The following is a 21,131-nucleotide window of genomic DNA, read 5'->3' as shown; positions in this document are numbered from 1 at the left end:
AACAGACAAATCCATAGAGACAGAAACTCATTCCCGTGTTTGCTAGGAGCTCTGGGGACAGGGGGGTGGGTTAGGAGATGACTGCTGATGGGCATGGGGTTTCTCTGAAATCAGGATGTGAACAAACCATAAATCACTGAACTGTACCAGTGACTTTTATGGGTTGCAAATTACATTTCCATTTAAAAAGCAAATTCCTTGATATCACCAACATAAATTAGATGTGTAAACTTACCAAAATTCTTTTACGGTCCTTTTCTGATAAAAATTTTACTGGCGGGTATTTCTGGGTGAAGCTGTAGAGCATAAAGAGGTTATAAAAGAAAAAGTCAAACATCTATGTGAGTCTTTTCTCCACCTGGCCCCAAAACAAACACGGACGTGAGAGCTGCTACTGTTTGGTCCCCTCTCCTTTCCAAATGAGTGCTGAAGGAACCAAGCTCTCACTGGCTAACTTGAGTTCGAGATGAACCTGCTCCCTGCCTAGGATCAACAGGTGTGACAAGAGATGTTATCCCTGGGCGGGGAAAATTGAAGGATGGATCAGCCACTGGCAGCCAGAGCTAAACACAAACCAGAGATCATGGCATTGAGATGCTGGGCCCGGGCCGGGGAGGGAGACGCCGGCTGTGTGGGGTCACAGACCCAACCCGGCCAACTATGCCTCTGAGAGTGAGAGAGGAAGGTGCTGACCACAACTCTGTCTGCCTATCCCGACTGGGCAGCTTCACGATTCCAGCCTCCCCTGCCCAGAGGTCCCGGGACAAAGTGACTGGGAATCAGTCGGGACAAAGTGACTGGGAATCAGTCCTTCCCACCCCCCGGAGTCCATCTGATCTGGTCTTGAGACTCGTCTTCTTTCAATGCCTCCCACCCCTGTGAAGGCACTACCGGTCCCCCAACCCATATGGATGTCCCAGGACCTGTACAGCACAAACAGCACACAAGTATCAAATGAGACTCGATAAATGCAGATTGGAAATATCCCCTTAAAGTGACTCGGTCAGAAACAAAAGCGCTTTAAAGAAACGTGGAGAGACCAGCTCTGGAGTCATTATTTTAATTGGAGAGAGGCTGGGCGGGGGCCCAGTCTCCATCCTGTCCACCTCCCCAGCACACCCAAGATATGGAACACATCCTCTCCGTGCTGGTGGAATTGGACAGAGCAGGACAGGTCCTCGGACAGACACTGGGGCTGGGAGCTGGGCATGGGGGGGTGGGGGTCCTCTGACCGGGCACATGATTCCCCCATAAGCACTTCCAGACTCTCAAGATGTCAGTTCCCTTTGCAAACATCAAACACAGGCAGACAAGTGGGAGATGTCCAGGGGGTGGATGAGAATTCCACACTCACTGTTAGTTCTGTGACCCCTACTCCCCCTCCTGGAGAAAGGCCCCCCAGGTGCTGCAGGCACACGGGGACTCCCTGCTCCGTGGAGCCAGGGGCACCCACAGGCCGCCTGAGCTCTGGCTGCCATGTAACTGCTTGATGCAGTGGAGGTGGGAGGACAGCAGAGCAAAGCCCGGCACTGGCCAGGGCACCTCACACCTGCCCGGCCCCCTTCTGTGTGTGAGGACCCCACACCCCTGGCTCAAGTCCCAGTCTGAGCTCCCAGCGGCTTCACGCACAGCTGACCCGGCTCCGTCCCACCTCCCAGGCCTGCCAGTCTGCGCCTTCTCCCAATCCTCCTGGCGCCTCCCTTCCCTCACCCACTGAGGTTCATCCCCTGCAGTGTTTATAGACAGTGTCACCGGGAGCGGACCAGGGCTGCACTTGGGACAGAAGGGGCGGGAGGAACAGTGGGTGAGGCAGGGGTGGGGCCCAAATGTGGACACTGAAATCCACGTTCATCCAAGTGATGAGCTTAGAACAGTACCTGAGCAAAAACTTAACATAGAATTAGATATGCTGTCTATACATGGGGCTTCCTTGGTGGCTCAGCTGTAAACAAATTTCAAATCCTGCCAATGCAGGAGACACAGAAGATGTGGGTTCGATCCCTGGGCTTGGAAGATGTCCTAGATGAGGAAACAGCAACCTACTCCAGTATTCTTGCCTGGAGAATCCCATGGACAGATAAGCCTGGTGGGCTACAGTCCATGGGGGTTACAAAGAGTCGGACACAACTGAGCAACAATTTAACCCAGGCAGAAACAGCAAACATTTTCTTGCAGGAAATACACTTAAAAGAAAACTGCTTCAAAGACTGTGTGCTACGCCTCTGGTTTATAAAACACAAAAACACGACACTAGCTGGGTTTCGCGCCTCGCTTCTCTTCCATGTGTAGCGACTGAGTTTCAGACCCCACATATGTGACTGTGTTACTAAACTTTGAAAAATGATCTCACTGCCCTCATTTCTTGCTTTGAGGACCCACGGCACAGAGGTCCAGGAGCCAAGCAATGGCCCGCCCAGGCCACAGTGACAGAGCTGGGTGACCAAGGTGGCCAGGCCCGGGGTCCCATGCTGGGTGGGCAGGGCAAGGGCAAGGCATGGGCTTCTTCTAAGCCTGGAGCCCCTTTAAAACTCTGCTCAGGTGTTGGCTCAGCCACGTATCTGTGTATTCAAGCACCTTCTCCTGAGCACCTATTTTAGGCCACGCTCTGTCCTGGGGACACACTGGCCACAGGGCAGACGTGGGAGCCCGCCCACCAGAGCCTATGTTTCTGAGTGAGAAGCAGCGAGAAGATAGGAGGAGCTGTGAATTCAGTAATAATGGACCTTCCTTCACCCCCAAATCAATCCTGCAGTCATTACTTACCCTATTTCAGACTCGAACCTTCCTGTTTATTAGCACAGCCTCAGTACTTAGAAGTTTTTTTTTTTTTAATCAAAGGTTTTATGTTTTTGGCCATGCTGCACAGCATGTGGGATCTTAGTTCTTCAACCAGGGATCACACCCATGTCTCCTGCAGCAGAAGCTCTGAGTCTTAACCACTGGACCACCAGGCAAGTCCCTAGAATTTTAATTAGCATTGAAAGTGAAAGTGTTAGTTGCTCAGCTGTTGACTCTTTACAGCTCCACAGACTGTAGCCCACCAGGCACCTCTGTCCATGGCAAAAATATTGGAGTGGGTTGCCATTTCCTTCTCCAGGGTATCTTATCGACCCAGGGATTGAACCCAGGTCTTCTGCACTGTAGATGGATTCTTTATCGTTTGAGCTACCAGGGAAGCCCTAATTAGCTTTATTACCTGCTATCTATCCAAAGAATATTAAAAGATGGGGAGATGGAATCAAGCACGTAACTAAGTTATTAGGGCATGTGATCAAGAAGACAGAAAGACTGCAGAGTCACAACACTGTGGATCAACTATACTTCAGGGAAATTTAAAAAAGAAATCAAACTTGCCTGCATATGAGAACGACTTGGGGAAATTTGCAAATCCCCAAAGCCCAGTCTGCATGCTCAGTTACATCATAATTTCAGGGAGTACGGCCCGGGGGGTCAGTACTCTTTTCTTAAAAAAAAAAAGGTCCAGAGAGTCCACAACCCAGGCTCCTGAGACAGCACTGATCCCCGAGTCTTCCGTGTAAACGGGCCCTGACCTCTCAAATGCATCCTTCCTTCTTGTGGGCCCAGGGCCCCCACCTAATGAGTTCATGTTCCCTTCAGGGCCGTTCTTATGCTGCCACGGTCAGGATGGCTGCGTGGACATCCCTAACACAAAGTCAGGAAACATGAAACGAGACAGAGCTCCATCGGTTTCCAGCACAAGGTCACATCCACACCTGCCTTCCTAACTCCACCAGCAACCTGGTCAGCCAGAGGCCACCTGCCTGGCTCAACTACCTGGGGGACAGAACTCTTCAGGATGAGTCACCAGGGAAGCAGCCCCACATTACAGGTGACTCTCCTGTTTGACAGGAACGAGTTACCAGAAAATTCTTCAGGACGATGGTCATACGTGTGGCACCGAAAGGAGTCACGCAATTCTCATATTTCAAGAGATCCTGTGTGCAAAGCCACTGTCTTAGAAAAGTTACCCAAATGATTCACTTTCTTTTCAAAAAAGTTAATGTGAAAATGATCACTGGTGGGCAGATTTTTTTCTCTTTCCGCCAACCTAAAACTTGTGGTGGGTTTCTTCTTAAACTGTTTATTTTAAAGCTTCAATTAAAATTGCTCAAACTATGGCAGTCCTGTCAAAGGCAGAATTTCTGAATCCCATCCACTGAAATGTTATAGGCAGTATAACTTCAGCACCAAATGGTGGCAAGAAAGATTAAACCACAAAAAACAGGTACACATACCTCTTTTCCAAATCTCTGATTTTCTCCCTTAGTGGTTCAATGATCTGAAACAAAAATAACCAGAATCAGTTTTGAAGCAGAAACACAGTCCTCCAGAATTTCCACCCACTCTGATGTTCCAGGAGGATGGGACATGACACAAAACCGATTTCCAATTACTTCTACGATCCACCTCCAGCTTGAAATTAAGTCAGAGTCCCTAAGTCACAATTCCAGAACCAAGATGCTGAACTGCACGCTGGAATCTCTGACTCCAGAGATGCCTGAACTCTGAGGAAATTCACCTTCTTCCTTCCAGACCACACGGGCATTGTTTGATGTGGTGCAGGCTCACAAAAGCAGGTGAATCTCCACCCCTGCCTCTCTTCATGTGAGACAGAGAACCGCCAGGAGCTGCCTGTGTGTCACCTGCCGTCAGCCCAGCACACACGTCCACCGCAGGCTGTGTGTCCACCGCACCCACATGTCAGGGCTGGGGCTGCGTGGAACGACCAGCATGTGGCTCCCAATCCCAGTGAGCGACCCCTCCACCAAGTCCGTGTTATAACAGTCTGTCTACACAGACACTGGACTAAAACACAAGCAATTGTTCTAAACAGAAGGTGTGGAGCAGGCCAGACTTCCCGGCTCTGGTCAAGACCCCCCCGACCCGTGTGTCCCCGATGCCCTGTGAGCTCCCAGGGTCCTGGCATCTGAGCCCAGCCATGTTTCCATCTACACCGGCTCAGGTGAGCAGAGGCAGACCCCTGTCTCCATCCAGGTAAAGATCCTCACTGCCCTTTCTCTTCGGAACCCTGGAAAGGCTCTCCTAAAAAGTCACATAAAAGCGTGAACCCATCTTGCCTGTGGGGCAGAATTTAACATGTCGCACCATTATAAATGGGCAAAGCTGACACAGAGGTGCATCCACAGCCTCACAGACAGCAAGTCTCCTCTTAAATAAGGTAGGGGATCACGGTTGGCGTGATGTGGCCTCAATAAAGGTACCGGCACAGACAAAGGAACTAAGTGGAGAGACAGCAGAGTGGGAACAAAACAGAGAGGAGACTCACCTCTTCAATCCTGCTCTCAATTCTGAGCTCCCCGTTTTCCTGGATGGACCTGTTGAGTAGAACACTGCAAGACTGAGACAGACTGAAAGGCTCTGTGGCTGCGAGGTCTACTTCTGAACAAATCACCGCAGCATGCAGCACACCAGTGCAGAGCAACGCCTCCTCCCAAGCAATCAGCTCAGCCCAGCCCCACCCTGAGGGGAGGCCAGGGGACTGGACAACTGGGGGGTGGGGCTCCAGGGATCGCAGCCACCTCCAGGGGGTTTCTGCTAAACTAAGATCGCCGCACTTTCCTGTGATGCCCAATGTGCGATTTTAAATCAGAGGCAGGAAGTGTGTCTACAGGAGCACAAGTTCCTGCTGGGCTGTCCTGGGATTTAAGGCAAAGTGGAATTTTTCCAACTGAAAAGACTGAGCTCCTTTAATGGGACCTGAGCAGCCCTCCAGCCACACACAGAGGCCTCTGTTGGCAGACACACACCAGCCAAGGGGGCGGAGTCGGTCCCCGCAGCCCCACCCGCCCTGCAAACCCCACTGGGCATGCCAAGCGGGTGGGGCAGAGCTACCCTCCCCACAGCCCTGCAGCCCCCGCTGTCACCACAATGTGACTGCTGTTCTTTGACTGTCACACAAGAAATACGAAGTGGAGAGGCATGGTCTTTAAATGTGAAGTTGTACTCATGGCACCAAATCTGGTTTTACAGTGAATGCCTATTACTTTGACTGGTCTTTTTTAAGAAACAACAGTTGACACAGGATTTGACTTTTACAAGGGCCCCTCGTTCTCTGTTGAGCAGCACAAACGATGCCCACCCAGAGTGGAAGGTCCTCGGGCCTCTCCTCCCTCGTGATGGAAGGTGGTCTCAGCATCCACTGGTCTGCTCTTCGGGCTATGGGCGGTCTCGGTTTCCCTAATGGGCTTAGGAAAGGCACTCCAGCACTCGGTCTAACCACCCAGAAATGCCATTTACATCTCAGGAGCCCGAAAGCCAGGAAGACGGGTGTGGACAACACCAAGGAGCCACCACTGCTGCCCAGAGACTCCTCTTCTCATCTGGGCTGACCTGGGGCAGCATGAACATTCGCTGCGTCCTCTGGAGGATCCAGGAGGGAGATGCACACGGGTGTGTGAGCATCGAGGAGCTCAGTTCCACTTTTACACTGTCCTCAAATCGGCCTGTGCCACCGAGCTATGTGTGTGACAGTGGTGTGTCATTTCAGCCCAAACAGAACAGTCAAGTTATTAAAAATCAATTACCTCATGTTAATCAAGTTGCCCCAAACAGCTGTAAGAGAAAGAAAAAGGAAAAGTCAATATTTAAGTTTGCAACATTCAAGGACTCCAACTAATACAACATTAATTTTTAACCTATATCTTAAAGTACACTAAGAAAACTATAGCTCAGGAAGACAGTAAAATGCACACTTTTAAAATAATAAGCCCTACTAAACTTAAGTGGGAAGATGATCCTATATATCTCCTAATTTAGAATAACATTTTGGGATCTGGAGTGCAATGGTGCACATGTTTTTTTGGTTTTTTAATAGTTCTTATTTTGGGGGGAAGGGGTATCTGGACCATTTTTAAAGTCTTTTTGAAATTTGAATGTTATAATATTGGTTTTGTTTTGTTTTTTTGGCCACAAGCCATGTGGGATCCTAGCTCCCTGCCCAGGGATCAAACCCACACCCCCTGCATTGGAAGGCGAAGTCCCAACCACTGGACCAGCAGGGAAGACCCAGGGCAGGCATTGTGATACACAGTATGTCCAGCCTTTGGGGATGAGCCAGTCACAGAAGTTTCTGAACCACGTGAATAAAAGAGATGCCAGGGCTCAGTCCCACTGCTTCCATCAAACGTCAATGAGACCCAGAGAAGCTACACGCGGCCTGACTCTGTGGTTGGCCCTCACTCATCTCCCCTACATCAGTTTCCCCTGCAGGGCTACCTCCTGGATGACAGACACCTGAATAACTGTGAACCAGTTATAAATATTTCACCAGGGGTGACCACCGACACAGGAGACCGTGACATCCACTTGAAGCTCCCAGTCAGAGGGTTACTTCGCAAAGAAACCTTCACAGAGAATGGTGTGGCTCCTGTTCTGTCCACATCCCGACGCAGGCCCCGTATGGCCGATCCCCCAGTGCTGCTCACCTTCAGGGACCAGGTGCCGGGAGAGGCGCAGAGCAAACACACACACCCTGGAGTCCAGAACTGGCGATTCTGTGAGTTTGGGCGGGGGGCGAGGTGAGGGGTGACCCCAGGCATGTTCTCACTGCATCTTCAGGTACACAGCAGGGATAACATGTTCACTGGATAGCTCTCAGGGTCCAAAATCACAATCCCCAGATCACACCCCCCGACAAGAAATTCCCACTGTTAACAAAGGAGTGTTGAAAGCATAAAAGCACAGCCCTTGTTCAAACAGAAGAAACTATGATAGCAAAAGATCAGCAATAAATAACTAAAAAGTGGCAAGTAAGCATGAAATGGGAGGATTTTAAAATAGAGCTGAACTATATTCACTATTTGGGCTTCCCTGGTGGCTCAGATCTGGTAAAGAACCCACCTGCAGTGCGGGAGACCTGGGTTTGATCCCTGAGTCAGGAAGATCCCCTGGAGGAGGGCACGGCAACCCACTCCAGTATATTCTTACCTGGAATATTCAATGGACAGAGAAGCCTACAGCCCATGGTGTTGCAAAGAGTCAGACGCGACTGAGCGACTGAGCACACAGCATATATATTTCACTATTCACTAAAAAAAAAAAAAATACACACACACACACACACACACACACTTTTGGACCATGTAACCTTACTTTTGAGTATTATCCTCAGGAAATAAGCATACACACAAGAAAGCTATCTTCACAAATGACAGCCTTATTTATAATTTAAAAAATGGCATAAATCAAAGTATCTAACAAATTGGAGAGCTACCATATAAAGTATGATATCAGTTCATCTCAGTTCAGTCACTCAGTCATGTATGACTCTTTGTGACCTCATGACTGCAGCACGCCAGGCTTCCCTGTCCATCACCAACTCCCGGAGCTTATTCAAACTCATGTCCATTGAGTCGGTGATGCCATCTAACCATCTCATCCTCTGTCGTCCCCTTCTCCTCCCACCTTCAATCTTTCCCAGCATCAGGGGCTTTTCAAATAAGTCAGTTCTTCACATCAGGTGGCCAAAGTATTGGAGCTTCAGCTTCAACATCAGCCCTTCCAATGAATATTCAGGACTGATTTCCTTTAAGACAGACTGGTTGGATCTCCTTGCAGTCCAAGGGACTCACAAGAGTCTTCTCCAAGACCACAGTTCAAAAGCATCAATTCTTCGGCGCTCTGTTTTCTTTATAGTCCAACTCTCACATCCATATATGACTACTGGAAAAACCACACCTTTGATTAATAGACAGAACTTTGCTGGAACAGTAATGTCTCTGCTTTTTAATATGCTGTCTAGGTTGGTCATAACTTTTTTTCCAAAGAGCATTTTTTAATTTCATGGCTGCAGTCACCATCTGCAGTGATTTTGGAGCCCAAAAAAATAAAGTCTGTCACTGTTTCTATTGTTTCCCCACTATTTTCCATGAAGTGATGGGACCAGATAGCGTGATCTTAGTTTTCTGAATGTTGGGTTTTAAGCCAACTTTTTCACTCTCCTCTTTCACCTTCATCAAGAGACTCTAGTTCTTCTTCAGTTTCTGCCATAAGGGTGGTGTCATCTGCATATCTGAGGTTATTGATATTTCTCCCAGCAATCTTGATTCCAGCTTGTGCTTCATCCAGTCCAGTGTTTCTCATGATGTACTCTGCATATAAGTTAAATAAGAAGGGTGACAATATACAGGCTTGACATACTCCTTTCCCAATTTGGAACCAGTCCGTTGTTCCACATCCAGTTCTAACTGTTGTTTTTTGACCTGTACACAGATTTCTCAGGAGGCAGGTAAGGTGGTCTGGTATTCCCATCTCTTTCAGAATTTTCCACAGTGTGTTATGATCCACACAGTCAAAGGCTTTGGCTAAGTCAATAAAGCAGAAGTACATATTTTTCTGGAACTCTCTTTTTTGATGACCCAAGGGATGTTGGCAATTTGATCTCTGGTTCCTCTGCCTTTTCTAAATCCAGCTTGAACATCTGGAAGTTCACGGTTCACATACTGTTGAAGCCTGGCTTGGAGGATTTTGAGCATTACTTTGTTAGCGTGTGAGATGAGTGCAATTGTGCAGTAGTTTGAACATTCTTTGGCATTGCCTTTCTTTGGGACTGGAATGAAAACTGACCTTTTCCAGTCCTGTGGCCACCACTGAGTTTTCCAAAGTTGCTGGCATATTGAGTGCAGCATTTTCACAGCATCATCTTTTAGGATTTGAAATAACTCAACTGGAATTCCATCACCTCCACTAGCTTTGTTCAGAGTGATGCTTCCTAAAGCCCACTTGACTTCACACTCCAGGATGTCTGGCTCTAGGTGAGTGATCACACCATTGTGGTTACCTGGGTCATGAAGATCTTTTTTGTTTAGTTCTTCTGTGTATTCTTGCCACCTCTTCTTAATATCTTCTGCTTCTGTTAGGTCCATACCATTTCTGTCCTTTATTGTGCCCGTCTTTGCAGGAAATGTTCCCTTGGTATTTCAGAATGAAATGAAGAGTACAGAATGAAGCAGGGCAAAGGCTAACAGAGTTTTGCCAAGAGAACGCACTGGTCATAGCAAACACCCTCTTCCACCAACACAAGACAAGACTCTACACATGGACAATACCGAAATCAGATGGAGAAGCTCTATACTGTCAGCAAAAACAAGACCAGGAGCTGACTGTGGCTCAGATCATGAACTCCTTATTGTCAAATTCAGACTGAAATCGAAGAAAGTAGAGAAAATCACTAGACCATTCAGGTATGACCTAAATCAAATCCCTTATGATTATACAGTGGAAGTGACTAATAGATTCAAGGGATTAGATCTGATAGACAGAGTGCCTGAACAACTACGGACAGAGGTTCATGACACTGTACAGGAGGCAGTGATTACAACCATCACCAAGAAAAAGAAACACAAAAAGGCAAAATGGTTGTCTGAGTTGACCTTACAAATAGCTGAGAATATGATATAGCCATTCATTTAATGAAATCATAAAGTCATTAAGTATGACTGTAACTATTATCAGAAAGATAAGAGATAACAAGTGTTGGCGAGGATGTAGAGAAAACGAAACCCTAGTTCACTCACCATGGATGGGAATACAAAGTGGTGTATTATGGAAAACAGTATGGAGGTTCCTCAAAAAATTAAATATAGGACTACCATACAACCCAGGAATTCCAATTCTGGGCATTTATCCAAAGGCAATGAAAACACTAATTCAAAAGGATACATGCAACTCCATGCTCTTCGCAGCACTATACAATAGCCAGGACATGGAAGCAACCTGAGTGTTCAAGAAATAAGGGTGGATAAGGAATATATGTGGTGAATATATGCAATGGAATAGGTTTCAGCCGTCACAAGAAGGAAATCCTGACAACTGCAGTAACATGGATGGATCTTCAGGACACTGCGGTAAGTGAAATAAGTCCGGGAAAGACAAATGTACGATCTCACTTCTGTGCGTGCATAGTAAGTCGCACAGTCGTGTGCAACTCTTTGCATCCCCATGGACTGTGGCCTGCCAGGCTCCTCTGTTCCTGGGATTCTCCAGGCAATCATACTGGAGAGGGCTGCCATGCCCTCCTCCAGGGGGTCTCACTTACATGTAGAATCTAAAGACAAACAACAAAAACCTAAGCTCACAAATACAGAGAATAGACTACTGGTTGCCAGAGGTGGAGGTGGGTGAAGTGGGTGAAATAGGTGAATGCAGTTAAAATAAATCCTAGGAACTGACACACACATTCCTATATACAAAACAGAGCACAGGGAAGTCTACTCAATACTTTGTAAGACCTGTATGGGAAGAGAAGGTCAAGGCAGACCTACTTGCAGGGCCTCTGGAAGTGGACCCTTCAGTCCCGCTGTCTGAGTCCCAGCCATCAACCCAGATAACACCAAAAAGAGAACAGACTCTTCAAACTCCCACCCTCACAGAGCTGTAAGCATGGTGAACCACTGCCGCTCCATCCCACCAGGTCCTGAGGTGGTCACTTATGCAGCACAACCACCAAAACCAGAGCACAGACAGAAACCTAGCCTTTAATTCCCTGTCAACCCTGGATCTGGGCTACACTCCTCCCAGTGCCCAGCACCCACGTCACAGGCCCAGGGTGCCCACCTGGGCAGAACACCTGGCTCCAGACTGAAGTTCTGGGGGACCCTGCACCCCAACCACGCAGGCTGCCTGTCTTGTGATCAAAGCATTAAGCATGCCCAGGACAGTGGTGCCCTGCTCACCCCACGAACCCCGACAACCAAGGCCCCAGAGAAGCAGACACCTGCCCGCCCTGAATAAACTCCACAGTGGCACAAAGCATCGTCAGTTTAACAAGAGAAGCATCGGAAGAGCTGTTTAAACAGATCAGAAGGTTCAAATCGAAGATACTCTTCTGCTAAAATTCTCCAACTACGAAATGAGGTTATCAGAGAAGGGAACCTCCCCCTCAGCTCCCCTGAAAGAATCAGGTGCTCAGGCTCAGACAGCATCACACACAGAAGAGCGGGGAGCCTTTCTGCTCCCTGACCTGGAGAGAGCTGACCCCAAATCCCACTTCTGTGTCTAGCTGGCCAGGCCTGCATTCACCCGTGTGGTTACACAGGAGGAAGCTGCCCAGGTGAGAAGGTGACCTGGGGAGCCCAGCAGGCTGGTAAGCTAGCATCCTTCACAGGCCACATGTGGGGCACTGTTTGTGGGGCCCTGTGCCAACCCTGCACTATCCCCGTCCCCAGGCTGGCCTCCAGGATGAGCCTCAGAACAGGCTCCCCAGTTCTCTGCTCTGTAGCCCCAGCAGTCCCCACTGGCAGGTCCGAGCTCCGGTGATAAAACACCTTTGAGTGACTCACAGACTTTCCTAAGAAAACCACACTAACATTCCCATGGGAAAATTTTTTTTGCCCGAAGATGTTCCCGTTTTTTGAACAAAATGGTTAAAAAGGCAAGAAACTGTGGGCTTTGTAGATGACATTTGTTCCTTTAAAAAGTCTTCACATGTAAAATGTCACTAAGTGAGATGGGAAACCCAGAAGGGAAACCTCCTAGAAACCATTTCTGCTGTCACACGAGACTCATGTTTAAAATGCCGAGCGGGTATAGCTGCTCAGAGATGGAGCTGGGGAACACTAGGAAGAACCTTCTGGGCTCGGGCATTACTGCAATTCCCATAGCTTGCAGTGAGAGAGCTCAAAGGATGGTCCCTTGAGGTCTGCTGAGGAGCCGAGGGGTTCTGTCCATCCAGGTAGGGGAGAGCCTCGCTTGCAAAGGACAGGGTGACCAATGAAATCCCCCAACTGGCCAGTTAGCAACCCCCAAATCCAATGGTCACTTTGAGGAATCCTGCCGGACACCTGGACGATTCTTAAGAACCACGTGGGAAAACAGGAAAACTGTGCTAAGGTCTGTTTCCACTCCCAGAACACAGCTGACTCCCAGAGTGTGGGTTTTCCACATTACCGACCAGCCCTCCAGCCCTGTGGACACTAATGACCTGCCCTGAGCACAGACCCCACAGGCAAGGGGCCCAGGCCCACAGGACACCCCACTTCAGATGCCTGCCTCCAGGCCCAGGGCCACCTGTGCTTCTGACTAACCGACCAGCTCTGGTTTGATCGTTTTCTAGAAAGGACTCAGAGAAACAGCTTCCTTACAACGACTAGTTGGTCGTGAAGGCTACAGCTCAGGAAAGAAGGTCTGGTGCGGGGGGAGGGTGGGAGCAACCTGAGCCTCACCTACTGGGAAGCCATCAGATCTCATTGTTGAGGAGTTTCTTTTATTTTCCACAAAGCTCCACCTTCAGCTCCAACCCCTTCCTGGAGGTGGGTGGGTAAGGCTGAAAGTGACCTGCCTCCATCCCAGGCCAACCTAGGGCCCACCCTGAGTCACCCCCTGGGCAAATATTCAGAGTGATCAGAGGGGGCTTCTTAGAAACAACAGAAGATGCCCCTACGGCTTGGGAACCCGAGGGTTCTGGGAGACCTGTGCCACAAAGGGACCGAGACCACAGATATTTTTCCTCTGTTCCCCCCAAAACAGTTGTGATTCACTTCCCAAAGGCCAGCTGACATCCCCACTAGATGAAGAGTTCTTAAAAACGAGGAGAAAGGCGACACAAAGTTCAACAGAAAAGTGGGCAAAAATGGAACAGTTTTCAGAAGAAGAGGTATTAACAGTCCTTTAACGCTTGCAAAGATGCTCAACATCACTCCTATGAAAAAGGAGGCCCCTTGAAGCAGGAGGGACCATTTCTGCCTGGTATGCCATCCACAAGCTCTGACGGTGTGTGTGGTGGGGGGCGGAGGGGGGGCACAGCTGTTGGGGGACAGTGGGCACAAGCTTGCTCACTGCAGTGGTTATTCCTAACAGCAGGGCATCTGAAATAAGGAAAGTGTCCTGCACAGGAGGTGGTCATGGAGAGTTCAGGGCATGTACGTGCGAGTGACAGACAGAGCAAGGGTGTGCTCCATACACTGATGCCAGAGCTTTCCAGGAAATACAATGCAGGGAAAGAGGAGAACAAAATGGTCCAGGTGGTTTGACACCTTCCGGGAATGATGAATAGCATGTGCTTCTACACACGCAGATGAATGCCTGCATTTGCAAAGAGAAACCTAAGATGCATAAAACGGACTAGTAACAATGGGAAAGAGGGTGGGGCCAGCAATTGCAGCAAGACATGTCTGCACATAACTTTTCATTCAGCCTGACTTTTGAACCATGTAAATGGCTTATACATTTTAACAACTGGAAAGAAAAAAGCAAATCCTAAAATAAACGGAACACAAACAAACAAAAAGGAACATGACTTGTATCAGGCACAGAAAAACACTTTTCACGGAGCGTTTTCGACACAGTAACAGCACACCCTGAGCAAGACAGAGTCAAAGGACAAAAGGAATGCCAGGGGAATTCTGAATTTTCTTGGTACTGGTAATGATGCAGTAATTCTGAAACTGTTTTGCCTGGTGGTCCGCATCAAAAGAGTTTGGACTGATGTCAGAGACGATTTTCATTGTGGGAAGAAGGAACTAGCAAGATGGGAAGGAGGAGGAAGAACCTCGTCATGACTTAAATTGGGGGTAGCAGCATAAACTCATGGTGGGGAAAAATCTGTACCTGGCTCCATCCACTAAGGGCACCTCAGCCAGTGCTGAGACCCTGAGTTCGAGTCCACAGTCTCCACTGAAAGGAAGCAGAATGCCTTGGAAGAGTGGCTGCTCCATCCACTAAGGGCACCTCAGCCAGTGCTGAGACCCGGAGTGTTAGTCCACACTCTTCCCTGGAAGGAAGTAGGGCACCTTGGAGGAGTGGCTGATTGCAGGTGTGGGCATGGAAAACACAGGATGAGCACGGAGCATCTGCAGATCAAGGAAGTGCTCAAAGACTGGGAGAATCTCTGAGTCCTCAGTGATTTAAAAAAAAAAAAAAGAGGGGTGTAAATCAATGGTGTCCTCAAAACATGTCCACAACCTAATTCCTAGAACCTGGGGATCTGATTTGGGAAAAGGGTCTTAGCAGATGTAATTTAGCATCTTGAGACCAAAGATAACCCTAAATTATCCTGTTGGGCCCTCCATCCACTGACCCGTGTCCTTATAAAGGACAGGGGAGACAAGGCAGGCAGAAGGGGAGGAGCCCTGGGAGCAGCACGGAAGAGTGAAGCGCCTGCAGCCTGTGGAGGGTGAGGAAGGAGCCTGCCTGGTACACCTGGACACGGGACGCCTGCCAGCTGCAGCCCTGCCCAGTCCCATCTCTGCAGAGGGTAGGATGGAGGATCTGCAGCAGGCGAGCCCCTGTCAGCTGGGGAGATGACTAGGGTACCACTCAGCCCCGCAGCTCTCCCTTGGGGCCCCTGAGATGTCCAGGCAACCTAGCACTGCCCCTAAGGGATGCTGAGTGATCCACCAACAAAGGAGGCAGCTGAGGGCCTGGGGCAGTGGGCAGCCCTCCACTCACCTAGGATCCGCTCAAATGGAGCAGATGGCCCAGGGTCCCTCCCAGGAAAGCCTCCCAGGAAAAAGGAACCCCCCAAAGGAAAGAGACCCTTCATGTGAAGAAAAGAGAGCCAAGGACCACCAAGCAGAAGACTCTGAAACAAAGACCACATGCTTTAGTTTTTTAAATTGAGAAAAAAAAAAAGTCTCATGAGCAAAAAATAATAGCAAAAACAAATGTTTTACATCACTGGAAGAGTTCGGTTATAAAGATTACAAAGTTCCCGAAAAGTTGAGCAAAAGTCTAAAATGACAGATGTGAAGAAACAAAATGGATGAGACCTGGCAACCCCACACCTGTGGGAGAATGTTCCAGGGAGGGGAGTAGCCAAAGGGCAGTTCAGAAGTTTTCAGAACTGCAAAGCAAGGACCCTAGTGGCCAGGGCTTGGAGGTGCCTGGCACATGTCACCAGCATCCGTGGACTGGCAGGTGCCCCTGGTTCCTGCCATGCCGCCCACCCCTGGCCCCAGCACCGAGGCCTCACTCTGGGAGGGGCTCTGCATGTGAGCACCGTGGTCCTGAAGGAGGCCAGTGATCCACCGCAGGGATACCGTTCACAAGGACACACTGGGCACACGGGCCAAGAGAGGCCACCAGAGTGAGGAGGGACCAAGCCCAAGCCGAGGTGTGTGGTGGGAGGATGGCATCGGGGCAGAAGGGAGCACCTAGGATCTCTCAGGAGAAATCAAGTCGCAGAGAGACAGAGGGGTGCCGGCTGGAGCCTGGACCGAGGAGGGACGGAGACTTGCCTGAGAGGCTTTGAGGGGCCTTTTCCAGAATTCTGTACCACCTGCCCATCACTTAAATGTGAAGACAGAGAAGGCACGGCCAACACCTGCCAATCCTCCTTCCTGACATCAGGTGAGGTAAGTCAAGGGACAGCTGATCTCCAGGCCAACAGAGCCGGGCAGCTGAGGCCAGAGGCCTCTCCTCGGGGAAATCTTGGGGGAGATGATACGGGTGACAAGCGCTGGAGTCCAGTGTGTTAACACAGCAGAGTCATCAGCTCCAGGAAGAACAAAAGGTGACGGACGTACAACCTGGCTCAGTGGATTACACTTAGTCGTACTGTGAACACCGGATGCTGTACTCAGTCCCTCAGTCGTGTCTGACTCTGCAAAGCCACTGATGTAGCCTGCCAGGCTCCTCTGTCCACAGGACTCTCCAGGCAAGAACACTGGAGTGGGCTATCATTTCCTCCTCCAGCATTTAGTCATACGCGTAAACATGAAATGCTGACCTCCTCAAAATCACACTAAGTCTATGTGGGGGTGAGCACGGGTGGGGGGAAAGTAAAGAGAATAGTCACAAGGTATACAACAGTATCTACCAACAAAAAACTAGGAAGCACAGGATGCTACGGCACAAACACCAAGATCATCAGTTCAGAGAAGCACCTGCCCCTGGGCAGGGAAGAGATGCCCGGGGACACCAAGAAACCAGGCAAGGGCAACCTGACTTTCTAAACTGTACTCATGTCAAAAACACTACAGGTAATTCCAGCTGAGTCTCTGCCTAGGAATTCCTAGGAGCAGGTTGGTATGACTCTCAGACAATCAGGCCTCTGAGCTCCTCTAACCAGTGACCAGCACTGACCTGAGGGCTACAAGGACTAGAACTCCATAGGAGAAAACACGTGCAGGCAAAGAGCCCAGGGCAGCACAAGCTGGCCGTGCTCAGGCCCTGGGCCCTAGACTGAAGAGTTACGTGCCAGCAGGGAGGAGGATGGGCCCGCACGGGCTTAAGAAACAGAGGAAGATGGGAGAGAGCCTGAGACGACCAGGGAGAGACTTTCCAGAAGGGGCTGTGTCATTTGGCAGCCAGGACAGTTTTCTCAAACAAGGAGACAAGATTATTACATTAACAAGGAGAGCCAAGACTAGAAATCACCGCTCTTGGACACTGTCAGGAGTCGCCATCTTGCTTTTCTTATAAAGCGTCTTGGAGTTACCATCCCACGCCCATTACAGACACTGCCTGCACACCTATCTTAAACCTCACAGTTAAATTCACCCATACAGTGAGCTGGCACAAGGCCCGCATGCCCAGCCCGTCAGCCAGGGCAGCCTCATCACTACTTCATGTTTACGCTCCAACCCCCCCCACTCCCCGCCCACCCCCCACCCCCTGCCATTCTCTGCATTCCTAGAACACGCCCTGTTCTGGATGCCACAGGGTGTCCCACTCTTTGCGACCCTATGGACTGTAGCCTGCCAGGCTCCTCTGTCCATGGGATTCTCCAGGCAAGGATACTGGAGTGGGTTGCCATGGCCTCCTCCAGGGAATCTTCCTGACCCAGGGATGGAAGCCAAGTCTCCAGCAGTGGCAGGTGGGTTCATTACCACTAGCGCCACCTCGGAAGCCCATTAACTCCCACACATGCCTCACTTCTCAGCTCAAGCCTCACTTCCACGAGAAAACGTGCAGCTTCCCCTGTCAGGAGTCCTCCTGCATTCTTTCCCTTCCTTCCTACCAGTTTGTAATTTCACCCTCATTTAGGTGAGAATCTAATTTGTGGCCAACTCACCATCTAAGCCAGTGGTTCTCAAGTGCGGGGTCCCCCAGAACACACCAACAGTATGTGAGGTGAAACTATTAGTTGGGCCACAGCCCAGACCTACTGAATCAGAAGCTTGAGCTGGGAGGCAGCAGCCTGTGTTTGGAAAGCCCTCCAGGTGATTCCGATGCACACAGCAGGTTGAGAAACACTGCCCAGGTGTTCTGCACGCCTTGGGGATCCCTGGGACCTAGCACAGGGACAAAGACAAGGGCTTGGCAGACAAAAGTAAGGACCCAGGAGGATTTCCTGATCTGCAGAATGGTGAATGACATTCCACGACCTGTGACCTGCAGAAGCCTCAAAATCAACATGGAGCCTGCGGGCAGACCTGGGTTCCAGTCCCAGGTCCCCAGCCCTTCTGGGTTCAAATTCTTGGTCTTTGTAGCTTCTCACCTGTGTGATCATCATTTGCCTAATTTCTCTTGGTCTTAAAAGATTCACCTCTAGAATGCGAATAACTAGGAACTATTTCCCAGGACTGCTGATACTTAAATGAGACAAAGAAACAGACTCACCACACATGAGGAAACTGGAAGCAAGTTTGAACATTGTTACTATAGTCCTAACAGGAATTACACTACTTGAGGCAGTCTTCCCCCCTGGAGTCTCCGCTTCCTGACTCAAGGCTGGCATACACTTCAGAAGCCATCTTCCTCCTCGGCAAAGACACTTGCATCTAACAGCCCCCCGCTGGGCTGCAGACAGGCCAGGTCTCAATGACGGCGCATCTGCCTAGAGCTCAACTGAAGCCACGTCCGGAGGCCCCCCTCAACTCGGGAGTCAGACCTCGGTAACTCAACCGGTGAGCAGGTGTTTCGTCTCAGCGTGGATCAGCCTCGTGGCTAGGATTCAAACGAGCTCACACTTGGTCCAATTTTGGTACTTGGGGAAATATTTATAGCATCAAGGAAAACACATTCCCAATCCAATAGTTTTTTTTTTTTTTAAAGGGACGGCTTCTGCCTCTAAGACACAGGGTGTACCACCTGTCAGCAAAGTGTTCCCTCCTGCCCTCTGTCCCGCAGCCTCCGGAGTGATGACAGGGGAACCACACAAAATGGAGCGGCGCCGAGACACCCTGCCCCCGCGCTGCGCCTCAGCTCTGGGTCGACCCGCAGCCTCAGAACACAGGCGCGGGGAACCCCTGGGGCGTGCGGAGACCTGGGCTCGGTGACCCCCCGCCTTGGCGCCAGTATCCCTGGAGCGGACAACTGGGCGCGGGGACGCCCCTGGGCGCCAGGATTCCCCCCACCCCTAGGTGCAGATACCTGGGGGCAGAAAGCCCCCCCGGGCGTACAGACACTTGGGCGCCAGGACCCCCGGGCGTCAGACCCGTGGGCTCCAGGACCCCTGGGCTCGGCCGCGGGCCGGCGGGGTCCGGCGAGACACTGGGCTCCCTCCAGCCAAACGCTCAGTAATTTTCCTGGGAGCAGACAGCCGCGATGGGGGCTCTGCCAGCAGACAGCCTTCGCAGCCCCGCGTCCCACCCGGCGGCGCCGCACGCTCGGGAGCCGTGGACCACAGCCCGATGTGCGGCGGGGCCGAGGGCCGAGGGTCCGCTGTTCGGCTGCCGGCCGCACGCGGAGCGGGAGGGAGCAGGCCGCGGGCGGGAATGAATGGCCGAAGCACTCACAGGCCACGTAGGCGAGCAGCGCGATGCCCAGCAGCAGCTTCATCCTCCTGCGGCTGACAGCGGACGCTAGGCGAAGCAGCGGCTGGCTGAGCATCCCGGGCCGCGCGCTGCGGCCGCCCGACTCCGACCGCGGCGGCGGGGGCGGCCCGGAGGCCCCGCCCCGCCCCGCGCGCGCTTCCTGCCGGCGGGGTCCGCGCGCATGCTCCGCGTTCGCCCCGCCCCACTCCGCAGGCGCAGTGCGGGGGCCCCAGCGGGCTCCGTGTGCGCATGCGCGAGCGAAAGCGTGGACGCCGCGGTGGGCGGTGCGCCCCAGACCCGGGTACCAGCGCACCAGGCGGTCGCCGGGCTGGTTTATGCTATATTTGGGCAGGTGTTTGGAGTTCTTTACCCGCTCACTCTGAAAGTTACCTGTTCTCCCGACTTCTTTAGTTGAAACAGCGGCAACGATTAGTCCCCTACATATCACTGATGTCCAGATTCCGTGCGTTTTCCCCTCTGATCGGCTAGGACGTCTTCCTTTTAAAAATAAGGCGTTTATTATTATTATTTTTAAAAGTAGTGCTAGTGATGTAGAGTGAGGATAGACTAGGAAGGAAAGGGTGGACCGCGCTGTTTGCCTGCAGAAAAACGGATGCCTCGTTGCAGGAGAGTGAGTGCACTAGCCGTAGCTATGCGTCGAGAGCACACGGATGCACGCGCTGTCCTGGCTCATTTCTTCCATAAGCGGGTATTGCATGCCTGCTCCCAGCGAGGAGCTGTGCCCAAGGACGCACAGATGCCGAAGCAGTCCTGGACCCGCGGGGAGCTGGGTCCCTGGCGGGGGAAGACAGGGGCGCTCGGACCTTAGCCAAACCTAGGGTGGAGCGACCATCCATACATGACCACTGGAAAAACCATAGCCTTGACTAGATGGATCTTTGTTGGCAAAGTAATGTCTCTGCTTTTGAATATGCTGTCTAGGTTGGTCATAACTTTTCTTCCAAGGAGTTAGCGTCTTTTAATTTCATGGCTGCAGTCACCATCTGCAGTGATTTTAGAGCCCCCCAAAATAAAGTCTGACACTGTTTCCCTATCTATTTCCCATGAAGTGATGGGATCAGATGCCATGATCTTCGTTTTCTGAATGTTGAGCTTTAAGCCAACTTTTTCACTCTCCATTTTCACTTTCATCAAGAGACTTTTTAGTTCCTCTTCACTTTCTGCCATAAGGGTGGTGTCATCTACAGACTTAGCTATACATAGACATATATCTTGGGCTTCCTGGTGGCTCAGTGGTAAAAAATTTGCTTGCAATGCAGCAGACATGGATTCAATCCCTGTTTCAGGAGGATCTCCTGGAGGAGGAAATGGGAACCCACTCCAGTATTCTTGCCTGGAAAACCCCATAGACAGAGAAGCCTGGCAAGGTACAGTCCATGGGGTCACAGAGTCAGACACGACTAAGTGACTAAACCACCACCAGACATATATCCA

General features: G+C 50.7%; 1 protein-coding gene across 1 annotated transcript in view; it reads right to left on the bottom strand.

The window, feature by feature from the left end:
* UXS1 (UDP-glucuronate decarboxylase 1) overlaps nt 1–19,761 on the bottom strand; it is a 56,607-nt gene extending 36,846 nt beyond the window's left edge. Inside the window, exons 1-5 of the mRNA XM_052647924.1 lie at nt 19,659–19,761; nt 6,567–6,594; nt 5,309–5,372; nt 4,257–4,300; nt 236–296 (exon numbers count right to left, since the gene is read on the bottom strand). Coding sequence (XP_052503884.1) covers nt 236–296; nt 4,257–4,300; nt 5,309–5,372; nt 6,567–6,594; nt 19,659–19,752 — 291 coding nt within the window. The 5' untranslated portion in view covers nt 19,753–19,761. The remainder of the gene's footprint in view (nt 1–235; nt 297–4,256; nt 4,301–5,308; nt 5,373–6,566; nt 6,595–19,658) is intronic.
* Nucleotides 19,762–21,131: the final 1,370 nt, after the last annotated feature.

Source organism: Budorcas taxicolor, chromosome 11 (assembly GCF_023091745.1).
Source record: "Budorcas taxicolor isolate Tak-1 chromosome 11, Takin1.1, whole genome shotgun sequence".
Classification (NCBI taxonomy): domain Eukaryota; kingdom Metazoa; phylum Chordata; class Mammalia; order Artiodactyla; family Bovidae; genus Budorcas; species Budorcas taxicolor.
Note: the sequence above shows the minus strand (reverse complement) of the source record. Positions and strands in the feature narration are given on the sequence as shown.